General features: G+C 48.4%; 2 protein-coding genes across 2 annotated transcripts in view; both read right to left on the reverse strand.

Moving 5' to 3' along the window:
• The window catches only part of LOC144179907 (uncharacterized), a 518,871-nt gene that overhangs the window by 460,972 nt on the left and 44,206 nt on the right, over positions 1 to 13,693 (reverse strand). The gene's annotated exons all lie outside the window — the stretch shown is intronic.
• Positions 1 to 13,693, reverse strand: part of LOC144179211 (cytochrome P450 3A15-like) — a 53,653-nt gene that overhangs the window by 25,083 nt on the left and 14,877 nt on the right. Inside the window, exons 5-6 of the mRNA XM_077707475.1 lie at positions 12,914 to 13,030; positions 10,499 to 10,587 (exon numbers count right to left, since the gene is read on the reverse strand). Coding sequence (XP_077563601.1) covers positions 10,499 to 10,587; positions 12,914 to 13,030 — 206 coding nt within the window. The remainder of the gene's footprint in view (positions 1 to 10,498; positions 10,588 to 12,913; positions 13,031 to 13,693) is intronic.

A 13,693-nucleotide genomic window follows, 5' to 3' on the forward strand; every position in this document is an offset into this window, starting at 1 on the left:
TAATGCCGCAATGCAGTCCCTCGCAACAAAAAGTAAATTGATCACGTAGACTACTTACATTTAAACTACCACCAAGAAAATATCCAAATATAATCCTTGTACTTTTTTTTTCACCAATGCTTGTTAAGATGCTATTTCAGTGTGAACACTGGAATTCAATGAAAGTGATTAAAGCCATATCCCCACCACAAAGCTCCCCTTAGAGGTGGTGAATATGCATTTGTATTAACTTTCTTCTGGAACGAGAAGAAGGCTCGTTCATCCTTATCTGATGTATTGTGACTTTTTGGCACTTTCTAATAATTCCAATAGAGAGAATAAATAAGCATATTTTCAGAGGTAGCATCAACATTTATTTTTATTTCAACATTTGTCTTGAAACGTGCAACAAGAATATTCATGCAAACACAAACCTGAAGTGCTCTTCAGTACCATAAATGAGGATGACCCCCTTAGTGAAACTAGTCACATGTCTGCTTCACGAGGATGGTCAATTTTACAGAAAAGTTAAATATTCAATGAGGAAGACAGGCACTAATTGCTACCACCCATGCGCTCATCACGAGTTTTCTTCGGTAGGTGCACCTGGGGACAACGACAGCATCGACCCCCTGACAGATGCCGTGGTTGATGTGCTGGGAAAGGACAGCCCCATCTTGGAGGGCATCGCAGGCACAAGGGACATGGACCATGAGTAAGTCATGTCTACCCTTAATGGCCCCCTGAAGAGTGTTGCGTACAAGGGTGGAGGCCACAACTACACACAAGAGCTGAGCACAGTGAGGGGAAAAGGCAATACAGGAGAAACAAAGGCACCAGGTCAGAAATCACAAAAACATAGCATGAAGTGCTCAGGACCAACCCCCCAAACTCTCATGGTTCAATGCATTCACTAAAATTGTTTCAACCAAATCCGCTCTCTCTTGCTGACGCCATACTGTAGTCGCCATGCAAAATCCTCAATAACTAATGATAGAAGTGAGTTGCGAGAAGGGCTTGTTGAACTTTGGGGCTGTCGGGCACTCATTGAATGAAAAACAATACATAGTTCAAAAGCATGGTACCACCAGACATCCATGCAAGCTAGGAAACGTAAGTTCTTGAAAAGGCATCGCCACACAACTGTTCATCAACTTCCATGCATACAATGGCCACTTCGCAAGAAGAACGGTCTTACGGCCATTTCTTGTAGCGTGTGGCTGAATGTACACTTTTTTCCTTCAATGTGCATTGCAGTGACTGCTGCTTTGGTGGACATATTGTTGCAGTGGCCATAAATTAGCATTTCCCAGCCATGAATTGGGAAACTTTCTTCTAACAAACCAGCACATATATAACAACACTTTAGAGCAATGGGAGGGAAGGGAAGAGACATTATTTAGGGTAACGTATGCACAAACATGTAGTGCCTACAAGTTGTTTGCCCAATAGCTGTACTTACACCCAGTGCACTGAGCTTTCTTGCAGGGTTTGAATGTTGTGTGAAGCCGTGGAGATAACACCAATGAATGAGTAATGTTCTATGGCAAGGATCGGAAATGTACAGGATAGTATTATGCGGCCCCCTGCATATCGTCACCACCCCCACTCTCCCCGTCACTAACAGTTCCACAATGCAAATGTATCACGTTGATTTTCAGGTCCCCAGAAGACGATGAGGCCGGACCCTCTGAGGCTACGGAGCTCTACTACTTTGAAGTCTTGGAGGGGGAGGAGGAGCAGGAGCAGGAGGAGGAGGAGGAGGTGGAGCAGGAGCAGGAGCAGGAGCAGGAGCAGGCTGAAGGGGAGGAGGCGGCCCAAGCATCAGGGGCCCGCTCGGGTTGGTCGTTCCCGCCGGAAGAAACACACGAAGAGCACCCGGCTTGGGAGGAGTCCGGAACACCACCTCCAGCAGCCAGCCCACCCTCTCCTGGCGCTACAGCAGCTCGTCGGGGCAGGTCCACCACCACCAGGACAGGTGTGCTGGACGAGCTGCAGAGCCTCCTGGAGTTAAATCAACAAAATATTCAGCTTGAGGAGCAGGTGCTCAGGGGACGAGAGACGAATGAAGCGGCAATTAAGGCTGCAGCAGAAGCGGTGATTCTCGCCGCGAATTCTGTGTGTGCTGCAGCCAATGCTGTACGAGCGAAAAATGAGGAACAGGTGCGCCTCATGCGTGAGGAACATGAATGGAAGAGAGAGCTACATGAAATGAAAAAAGCACAGCTCAAAAAATAAAAGTGTTCATGTGCTTTCTTGACTTTTTTTTAACTTACTTAATACTTCATATGCATTCAAACATGAAGCAGACGGGAGGACCATGGCAACTACAAGCACACTTGGTTGCACATGGTTTCTAAGTTGGAACCTTCAGTCCTCGCTAAATCACTTTATCCCTGAAAGTCTGATTTGTGCGGCATGACTTTATGTTCTGAAATAATATTGTGATTAGGGAAAAAGGCTATACCTGGGACAGCACCACCTTTCTTCGACCAATACATGACCAGTGAATTAAGTACAGTTGTGTGGTAAAGTAGTTGGTATCACCACACGCTTAAATGCAGAGTGCCCAAATTTCTGGAGGAATACACCGTAAAGGAAACGAACAGAGGGCGAAGCTGTGCAACAACTGTTTTGTTTGTTTTCATTATTGCATGTCCGGCTCGTAAATTTCAGTGCCCTCCGTTTCAACACTGAGACAGCTTGAGAGGTCTGAGAGGTGCCCAAAAGATTCATTCTGACATTAGGCCAAATAGGGAAACTCTAATAATACTTCTTGCTGAAAGGGTTAGTGTAAAGTCCAGGTTAAAAAAATGGGCCACGTATCTGCTCTTTTCGTTGCAAATGTCAACGCAAGATGATAGTCGACTGGCGCCCCTGGCACATAAATGTATCCCTTCTCTATCCCGCCTACCTCTCATGCTGCTGTTCTCCTGTCTCGTTCCTTTCACGCTAGAGGTTCGCTCAAGTCAGTTTAAATTTATCGCGTTCCACTACTCCAACTCAGGTGCTGCGATGCCAGCGCTGCGGTACGGCAGAGATGGAGTGTATCGAGGCACCTGACTACGTTGATAGAACCATGCTGCCCTCTTCCACGACCGTTCCAAGTGGTACGCGCAACCTATCTAGTGGAACCTTTCATTGCTGTTGCTGCTCGTCTTTTTTCCAATTCGGCCAGGCAGAGTGAACGGCAGGTGACGGTTTTAGTATTTAGTATTTTAGTTCCTACCCCAAAGCAAGCACCCATAATTTTTAGTAAAGGAACACTGGAAATATCACTATTGTATTGATTTTTTACTTTACATTTGTGTAACGTCTTTTTCTTGTCCAGCAATGTTGCGAAGTATGAACATTAACACCGGAATTGGACGTTTAGATTTGGCTGTGAGTATATAAGACTATTGCGCAGTATCAGTTTCACTTTTGCCGGCTGGCTGAATCGAGTGGCACACAGACAGACATACAGACCAAAATTTTCCTCTTAAGGTAGCCCAAGAAAGACTATCGTTTGAAAAAAAAAAGCTGACAAGAAATAATGACAAAGTCATGCCAGTAAACTTTCATTGTGTGGCAGGGGCCAACAAACTCACAGGCAGAGAAGTGTTGCTGCACAATGGTGTTCCGCATGAGAGCCCCATCTCCAGTGTCTGGTACAGGTACTGCTGGCACCTCTGCAGGCAGGTCACAACTTTCGTCGCTGCTTGGGTACTGCTTTGCGATGTTGTGCAGAGCGCAGCAAGCCAAGATGATGGTGCAGCAGCGCTCCGGCCTCATCCTCAGCTCCGTGTGAAGGCAGTGGAAGCGGCGCTTCAGTTGCCCAATAGCTCTGCACAAAGAGGACAAAAAATTGAACATTTTGCAGATGAACATAAATAGATAGTGGTCTGTGGGCTCGTTCGGTAGGGGTGTGCTCCCAGGCAAGCAGATCTTGTTAGAAAGAAACTGTTGCAAACAAGCACAGATATATACAAAAAGTGGCCACAGTCATTGCACAGCTTGGTTCAGACTAAAGTGCAGTACACACAACATTTTTGTTCGCCTGTCGCTTCTGGATGAAATTCTCATAACGTGCAGTCTTTCACTGCCACCGCACATACTTGGCTTTACTCACCTATGTGAGTCAGCATACCCAGTATCATTTGTAGTCTGCGCCAAATTTTACTGTTTGCGAGGGCGTCCTGGACACAGAGGTAATTTTTTTTAGCAATTTTGCTGCAATGTGCTCACATCCTTTTCGGCCACTTAGGTGATGGCAGCATGAATGAATTAACGCAGACACTCGTGCCATCTGGTGGTTTTGTGGGAAACCCAGGATGCTCCTCCTCACCCCCTGCTCCAGTTCCGAAAAAGAGCCACCTGGCAAGCGTGCTGCTTTTGACTGGGAAAACAGCAACAGGAACAGACCCTCGTACTTTTGCGAGAGATCATAACACTTCAATTAAAAAGTAATAGGCAATGGAAAGGTGAAACATGCACTCTCACCTCTCCACCACAGCTCGAGTCGTGCCATGTGCACGGTTGTAGCGGAGCTTCCCCTGGGTGTCTGGAGTGCGGAAGGGTGTCATCAGCCAGGGCCTACATGGGTAGCCACTGTCACCGAGAAGGATGCCTTGACGGCGGCCGCTGTCAAACTTCTCGGCGAGGCCACTCTCCGCAAGGATGCGGGCATCGTGGACGCTGCCAGGCCACTTGGCAACCACACTGCGGATGCGTGAGGAGGCATCCACAACGAGCTGTACGTTGATGGAGTGGTACAAATGCCGGTTGACGTACGCCTCCTCATGCTGCGATGGGGCCTGGATCCTGATGTGCGTGCAGTCAATGGCACCCACAACACCCGGGAAGCTGTGCATGGCATAGAATGCCCGCTGAAGCTCCGGCACCTCCACACGGTTTGGCCACCTACAGCAAGGCGACACATATTTACAAAAACGAACCTCGCGGTGCTACGTTACAATAGAACGTTCAAAATCAACTGGTCTATTTTGAAAGCCCACAAACAAAGTCTTTGCCATGGATTGTTCGCAGGTGTTGTCGCCAACGAGTCTAGATTAAACGTTGGTTGTCGCCACTTCGTGTTTGCTTCCGTTTTCGCTGGTACACTTGTCCAGTGAGCCCGGCGCTTTCGTTTTCGCTGGTACACTTGTCCAGTGAGCCTGGCGCGTTTACAAAATAAAGATAATGGCAACGCGCTTTGCAATGCTCGTGTGGTACTGGAATAAATGATGTTGCAAAACTCTTTCTCAATTCGCGGAGCCGTGTATTGCTTTCGTTTACGTGATAACATAGAAGTTATAACAACGGATAATTCAGTTCGCGCGTGTACCGAGCTACAAGGAGCGCACGCTATTTGATGCACAGCTGTTGCCCCAATACAATGAGCTGCGCAACCTTGGGGCCGCGGCGCAAGGCGTACGCGCAATGCGGAAGGCAGCATCTTGCACTCACCGAACAAAAGCCGTCAGCTTCTTTTCGAGGGCCAGCGCAACACGCCGCACCGTCTTCGAGGCTGTCCCGACGTGCACGCCGATTATGTCGCCTGCAGTGATGAGGAAGTTCCCCGTTGCGAAAAACTGCAACGCCAACATCACTTGCAGGACGGCAGGCAGGGCTTGGTTGCGCCGGGTTCGGCGCTCGATGTCAGGGCGTATCGCCTCCGTGATAAAATAAAGGCCGTCCACACCAAACCGAAATCGCCGACGCAAGCCTTCGTCGTCGTAGAGCTCGAACGGGTGCAGGCGGTCGCGGAACACGCGCTGTCTCCCCAAGGACAGCGCCAGCAGCAAGGCTCGTAAGCGATGTCGGCGAGCGGCGGCAACGGCAGCCATGTTTTCATGATAAGTCCGCGACTCAGCCGTGTAAGCTTGGCCGCGGACCTCCCTACGCGAACAAGGCGGCGAATAAGACGGCCAACTTATCCGCGCGCTTGTTCCGGTTTCGGGCAAACTACTTATTCCTAGGGAATGCGTAAGTTGTAGCTGAGAACTTATGATGCCCCGTTATGGTGGCTAGAAGGGAAAGGTGTGAGCATCGGCCATTGCGCGCTGTGCGCGGAGACGCGCTGCTTTTCATGACGGCGACAGAGGGCGCGCCCGTCGCCTCCGAGGCGGCTCGAGCAGACGACAGCCGTCTCCGCGCCGTATGCGGTTGCTCGCCCAGCTGAAATACAATACATGCAACGTAAATGAAAATGAATGTGCAGTGCTTTTCTTTTACATAAGCTTGCACAATATCTCATCATTATTGGAGATCCTAGCCCTCCTTTGTCTCCACTATCGGAAGTTTCTTTTCTGCATTCTGCGAGAAGTGCATTAGTAACTAAGATGCACTAGTTGCAAAAGTACTAACTATGCCAGAACCATGTTTGGGCGCTTAATCGTCCTCAATTGGCACAGTGATAGCAATAATCTTCTAATCAAATGGCACTCTTAGCAAGAAATGAGCGAAATTCCCGCTGCGACGCAACAGAGGCGAACGGGCGCGCGCGGTAACGCCGGGGAGCAGCCTCGGAGCCGTCTCGGAAACGACAGCAGCGCCGCCGCATCATCATGAAACGCTGTTGGCGCGGCGGCGCGCCGATGCTACACTAGCTTACACCTTCCCTTTCTAGCCACCATAGCAACGACGCATCGGGCAAGCCCATACGATGATAACACAACACGTTTTTTTTTTTTTTTTTTTTTTTTTTTTTTACTGGCGTACTTTTTGCATTGCAAATTTTGCTTTTTTTTTCACTCACCGATAGATACTAGTGCCTTGCTTCAGTACGGTGACACACACAACCGAACCAAACGCCTACGCAGACGCTAGCACTTTTTTTAGGTGAATATGTCAGATGAGGGTAGACGCTGTCGTCTGCATGGACGTTTTCTGAGGACAATAGTCTCCGGCGACGGCTTCTGCGCTAAATGTACGCGTTTATTTCAGGTACAGACGGTTGAGGCGTAATGTGTTTTTCTTGTATGTCAGTATTGCGTTGTCGGTAGAAACATGTTGCTTTCTGTAAATCGTTATAGTATATTGCAGCACCACAGACGCGCACTCCAACACACAAGCCATCGGCCGTGGTTGCGTGGTAAACCTATTAGCGCCATTTCGCTTGTGCAACTTTGGCGAGAGCAAGTCGCAATAATGAGTGTGCTGAAACATTCATTGCATTAATCCTTGTGACCAAAAATACGAGAGCATCGTCGTCAAAATAAAATAATGTGGAAAGCCTGTTTACAAGCGTCTTCTGCTTTCCGTGGACATGTGAAACTAGATGTGTAGTCGCGCCACGGGAAGTGGTTGCGTGTGGGGGTGTTTTTATAGATCTCAGACAACAAGGTTCCAACTGTGGCGCAATTTAACTGATAATGTTTGCTCTATTTCACAACGATCGCCGCTTCTAAAGCAGGCAGATGACTGTCGGCTAAATGTGGCAGCGTTTTCTTTAGCTACAACGGTCCTAGGTGACGCCCACTTGGCTTTCTAGCGTAGTGCGAGCTGATTTTCTGCCCGCCGATTGTTGACTTTTCAATCTGTTTCGGTTTCGGTTTCGTAGCGTTTCCCCTAGATTTTGGTAAAGTACCTATATTTTGTATCCGTGTGATCAGCTAGGTACTCGATGGCTAGGTACATAAGTGTCGCTGGTACCCAATAAGTTTTCTCTGGATGGTCACGTGCGGCGATTCCGGCAACCAACTTATTTGGCGCGGCTGTCTCCGACTTATCGTAGTCGGCGGTCGCCGTCTTATTGTAGGTGGGAACTTATGCGTACGGCTGGATTTAACGAAATGTTTGAATTGCCCATTGCCCCCCCCCCCCCCCCCCCCCCCCCATTGACGCCCATGTGTTTGCGACCTCTATGTAACGAAACGTCATGGCGATTAACCTTGATGTAACGAAATCGGCGAGCTGATCAGTCATTATCTTTTTTTTTTTTAGATGCGACGCACCTCTTGACCGGGGGTATGTCCCTCCGGCGTCGTTGTCGCGGCGTCCGCACACCACCTGCGCATGCGCAAACTCTCCTCCGTTCTTCTCGCCAACAGCTGTGTGCAACGCGCTCTCTCCGTCTCATTATCATAACAGCTGCGCGCGCTTCGCTGACGCTTCTCTCTCGCATTTGCTCTCGCTGCGCATGCGCAACTCTCCTCCGTTCGTCTCCTCTCCTTCAAGGGCTGAATATAAAGCGGTGAGCGCGCTGCGCCGGTTCAGTCAAGTGCGTTCGCTTGACTGCGCTTGACTTTGCTTGTGCTTCGCTTCTCATGTCGCGTATGCATGTGCATGAAAAGTAAAATTACGCCCATCTTTCCGCGTATGAGAACACCCGCGTGTGATGGAATCCATCATACGCGTTCACAACACGTTTCATGCGATTTAGAGAATCAACCCAATAGAAACGCCAATTGAACCCCCCCCCCCCCCCCCGATGAGTCGCATCACATCAGGGTTCCCTCGCGGGAAGATGGGCGTAATTTTCACTTTTACTCAAAAATCGGCCGGAGAAATGAACTAATTTAGCGAATACTTGCACTACCGTAAGGAGCCAGCAGCAATGAAAACGTCTGGAATCGCCTAAAACTAAATTCACAATAATGGTGATGATGACGATGATGATGAACGGAGGGGCTAGCACCACCCGTTGCTAACGTAGCAGTCACTTCTGGTTCTGCGTGTGTATCGCGACACCACACCAGCCAGCAAGAGTAGCTACCCTGCACCGTTTTTTTTTTTTTTTTTTTGCCCGCTCCGCAAACTACGGTGCGTTTCCACGTGTGAGTGCGCTTTCGGTTCCAGACTTAAGTTTTGAGGTGCTAAGTCGTCCTGTCGGCGTGTAGTCGCGCGTCTCCAATTCTATCAGTGGTGTCGGTTCGTCGGTGGTGAGTGCTGCTGCTAGAAAACGAAAAGTTGTATCCTCTCAAGAAAACCGCACAATTTTAAATGCCGTCTCCGCTGGCGAGAAAGAAGAATGTTCCCACGTCGTACCCCAGCTACCACCCTCTCAACAATCTACCGTCTTGAGTGCGGTAAAGAGCATCAAGTTCGCGAAAAGGCACCTTTTCGGCATACGTTTGGTTCTTGTAACGCGTTAAGGCACCGAAAAGTGTCAAAAGTCAAAAGTGATTCTTAAGTTACGTTTGTTAATACGGGTAAATGACCTTGCTTTTTGGGGGGCGCAGTGTACAGCCTGGGCTCGTGCGAAAGCAGGTGCAACTCACGCAGTTTTTCGCTGGGAAATGAATCCATGGGGGGTGAGTGCACCTTCACTACCCGCCGCGGTGGCTCAGTGGCTAAGGCGTTGCGCTGTTGAGCACAAGGTCGCGGGTTCGATTCCCGGCCGCGGCGGCCGCTTTTCGATGGAGGCGAAAAGCAAAAACGCCCGTGTGTACGAGATTTCGGCGCACGATAAAGATCCCCAGGTGGTCAAAATTAATCCGGAGCCCTCCACTACGGCGCGCCTCATCGCCTGCGTTGCGTCGGCGCGTTAAACCCCCACAATCAATCAATCAATCGAGTGCACCTTCACTGATGGTAGCACTTCGGCTTCGTTTCTGCTTCATTTGCGTGAGCCATAACTCGAAACTTGCACGTTATGAAAACCTCGATTTAACGAAAAATTCTGAGGTTTTCTCAACATCGTCGCATCCAGGTTTAACTGTACAAGCTTTCGCTTAGCACTATAGTGTTTACCCCAAAGCTCACAAAGCTCTGTACAAGGATGCATATATAGCCTGTGGCAGTACGCAGCGCTATGAGAGCGGAGACGCGGCGCATTAGAAATAGCCACGAGGAATAGCCGCTTCGCTTGCAGTGTGACCTGCTGCAACTGCTTGTACGCAACATACCAATCGTAACGAGGAATACATAGAACGTACCAATCACACTGGATTCACTTATTAGCTATACAGGCATTTACGGGAGAAGTATACCACAATAACGCAACATCCATTTTCCGTGAGGAGGCACTGCGTAGCCCAGACCCAGGGGTGCAGTCCACCCTGATCACCCGCCGAGCTACTGACGTCTCCACACGGTTCTCCACCCGTCTCTCTCTCTCTCTCTCTCTCTCTCTCTCTATATATATATATATATATATATATATATATATATATATATATATATATATATATATATATATATGTATGTATCTCGCTCTCGCTCTCTCTCTCTCTCTCTGTCTCGCTCTCCTGACAAACGTATGATCAGAATTAAGAGCGTTTTCAAGTTTGAGATTGCTTTCGCATTAAAAGATCATATCGTTCAACATTCTCCTTCGACCCACCGTGGTGGCTCAGTGGCTATGGCGTTTTGCTGCTGTGCCCAAGGACACGGGTTCGATTCCTGGCCGTGGGGGCCGCTTCTCCGATGGAGGGGCAAAGCGAAAACACCCGTGTGCTCGAGATTTCGGCGCACGATAAAGATACCCAGGTGGTCAAAATTAATCCGGAGCCCTCCACTATGGCGCGCCTCATCGTCTGTGTAACGTCGGCGCGGTAAACACCAGAATCAATCAATCAATCACCAATCAACGTACTCCTTCATGTCCACATCTTTCTTCTGCTCAGCGGCTTCCTTCAAATGTTCACACGTTGTTCTGACGCATTCCAGAATCAGATCAGTCATCTGAAAAAGACGCAGCAAGACTGTTTGTCGTTTGTAATTCTATTTCAGCTTGTTAAGGGGATGTCAAAAGCTTGTGCGCCTGAATTAGGTTATGTCAGAAGCGAGGAGTGAAAGTTTTTATGACTAACGTATCTTTCTGACGACGTTGTTTTACGTATCCGTCTTTGTTTTAACATCCCCACACACCTCGCCTGCCCTTCACATCCCCCCTCAGCTTTGTACGTGAGGAACGTCACCGCAGCGATAAAAAACGTAAGCTGCAAATATTTTTGCAATGTGCATACTAACATGCATACTGCATATGCGTACATAAATACACGCCTTCAGACCCCATGTGCACATATACATACATGCACATGCATACGTGCATACATACACACACTATGAGAATCGCGGAGAACCGCGACCCCCTATCCCGAGCCGGTGCGCGCTGGGAGAGACGCGATGCGTTGAAACCAGTCCGGTGCTCCGCTGGTTCGTCGCTGCCCCGAGAGATGGCACCACCGGTCCGTGCGCTAAATAGGCGCGCTGGCTGCGCAGTAGTGTGTGCGCGGAAGACAGAGAGAGTCCGATGCATGGAGGAAAGAATACTCAGGAGAGGCCCCTAGCACCCCAATGCATTGCAAAAAGTGTGGAGGAAGTCACAAGATTTTTCTTCAGCCCATGGACAGTGTTGCTTACTTGTTTACAACTGCGGCGGCCAAATTTGGGCTAATAGAACAGACAGATTTTTAAGGCGCTTGGTATGTGGCTGCTTCGCTACGCTTGCAAACCAGCGCAGTCACTACGACAAACGTTTTTAGATTAGGCCAGTTTGAAAACTTTGCCGTCGGAGGCGTCTGCATTCGCCATCCCGCGAGTCTGTTGCTATGACGACGACAAACGCTACTTTGCCAGGCTTAAGTGCTGAAAAATCGTCCTTCTATCTCAAAAACGAAGGCCGTTTTTCGATTGAAACTTTGGGTGAGGGTTAGAATGGGCAAATTGAAGGCGAAATCAACAGCTTAGAAGATGACATCGCACTGAGGAATTAGCGACGAAGCTGTTTTCGCTTCGAAGCGGGAGGGCAGGGCGACGCCATGTTAGTCAAATCAAACCGGAGACAGCAAAGGATGATGGGATAGAGTGCTGGGCTCCGTGGGCTCAAGTCATGGCGGGACTCGGCTTCACAAATGTGACGTCAGGGCCTCTCCTAACCTTTTCTTTCCTCCATGGTCCGATCGGAGGTCTGGTCTGGGTGACTTCGGCGGAACAGCACGGCGGCGGCGGACCATGTATCTCAGGTGGGGTCTTTTTGTCGCGCCCCGTGAGTGCCTGCCTCCCGTTCGCGATTACGACCAGGATGCCGTGATTCGTAAACGCCGTCGAGCTTCGTGCTCGCATGCTTTGGGAATTCCCAAATAAACGGCTGGGCTTCGGCACTACTCTCTACTGTGTTCTTGTATCGGCAAACCTCGCTGGGCTGAAGTAGGCGCCGGAGCCCACTTGGTTGACATGCCGGGAGGTAGCGTAGTGGCCTAGGCAGGAGTACTGGCTTGGTAGGCCCCAAGAACCCCACATATTCCACAACACATAGATACATATATATACGTACAGTCATGAACACATGAAACGCGAACAGAAAAATATCATCCAGAACAAGCAAATAGCGTGATTTCTTTGCCTGCAACTGTCCCGTGGCTTTGTTGCACTAACAAAGATTGAAAATGTGCATTTCCAAATATACCACGAGCGAGCTATTATTTTATCCCCACTATCCATATTCTTTGATCTTGCGTGTTATAGGTTCATATTTTTGTGTCCTCATGTCATTTGTCTATGACTTTACGTATATACATGCATACATACATACATACATACATACATACATACATACATACATACATACATACATACATACATACATACATACATACAAACATACATACATACATACAAACAAACAAACGTACGTACGTACATATATATTTATACAAATTTATATATAACTACAACTTTATACTAATTTATGCAAATACAAATACAAATTTATAAACTAATTTATGTCAGTAGCAGCGTCACCTCGATTTGAGACTCAACGCCCCTGCATGGTCACTTATAGATCATTACATTCCAAAATACAGGTATTGAACCCGAACTGAGAAAACGGTTTATCAATTAAATAATTCAACCAGTCGACTACTATTAATCAATTAAACGATCAGTTTTATCAAGTTTAACTGCAATCAATAATGACCTCAGTTAACGCTGAAACTCACAGCCTTCCTAAACGGTCGTTCCCTGCCTTGCGCTCTGCCGGCCCGTTGCTGTCCTACGTGGTGCTCACCTTTCGAAGCTTGCCCGTAGTGAAAGCCGGACTGACTGCGGTTCGTATCTTTCTCCACTGTTCCGATGGCAGTGCTCCCAGCATATTGTCGAGGACCGGGTCAAAAAACTTGATCGGCTAAACGGAAGAAGAAATGTGCGGAGTGAGATTCGGCTTCTCTGTGTGAGAGTTAAAAAAAAAACACTTAACCTCCACATGAGGCGGACCCAGGTCGATATTCTTTTTATTTACCTGGGAGGTTTTGCGTTCTCGAAACATGACTGGTGGGGCTAGCACCCGTGGTGTTGCTTTAGCAATGCTAGTTTAGAATCCGTTCTACGAGGAGAGGGCAACGCCCCCTCCTCTAACTTCTCCTGGACCAGCCATTGGCGTTTATGCTGTAACGTTGAGTCTTGTCCGTGGAGTATCCAGGAATCCAGGAAAGTAGTAGTTGAACATCGTTATAACGAAAACTGATATAACAAATTACCGGCTATAGCGAACTAAATACGAGCTTTGGTTGGTCACGCTTCATTTTAGTTACACTTATTCATTTATAACAAAGCTCAATCCATAGCAGCCGCGTGCGATATTGGATATAACGAAGAAATATTGGCCAGTAGGCTGCGAAGCTACTTTGAGAAAATCCCGGCGTCCCAAACTGCAGAAGTATAAATGGCCCTTTTGTTCGTGGACCCTGTGAAATTTTTCCTCCTGCTCAGTGCTGGCAATCGCCACCAGGCGAAGATCACATCCTTCCTCAAAAATATAAGAAGGCAGGCCTGTTTCGTCAGGTGAACT

The sequence above is a fragment of the Haemaphysalis longicornis genome, unplaced genomic scaffold, assembly GCF_048455015.1.
Source record: "Haemaphysalis longicornis isolate Haplotype H1 unplaced genomic scaffold, Haemaphysalis longicornis Haplotype H1 scaffold_4, whole genome shotgun sequence".
NCBI lineage: Eukaryota > Metazoa > Arthropoda > Arachnida > Ixodida > Ixodidae > Haemaphysalis > Haemaphysalis longicornis.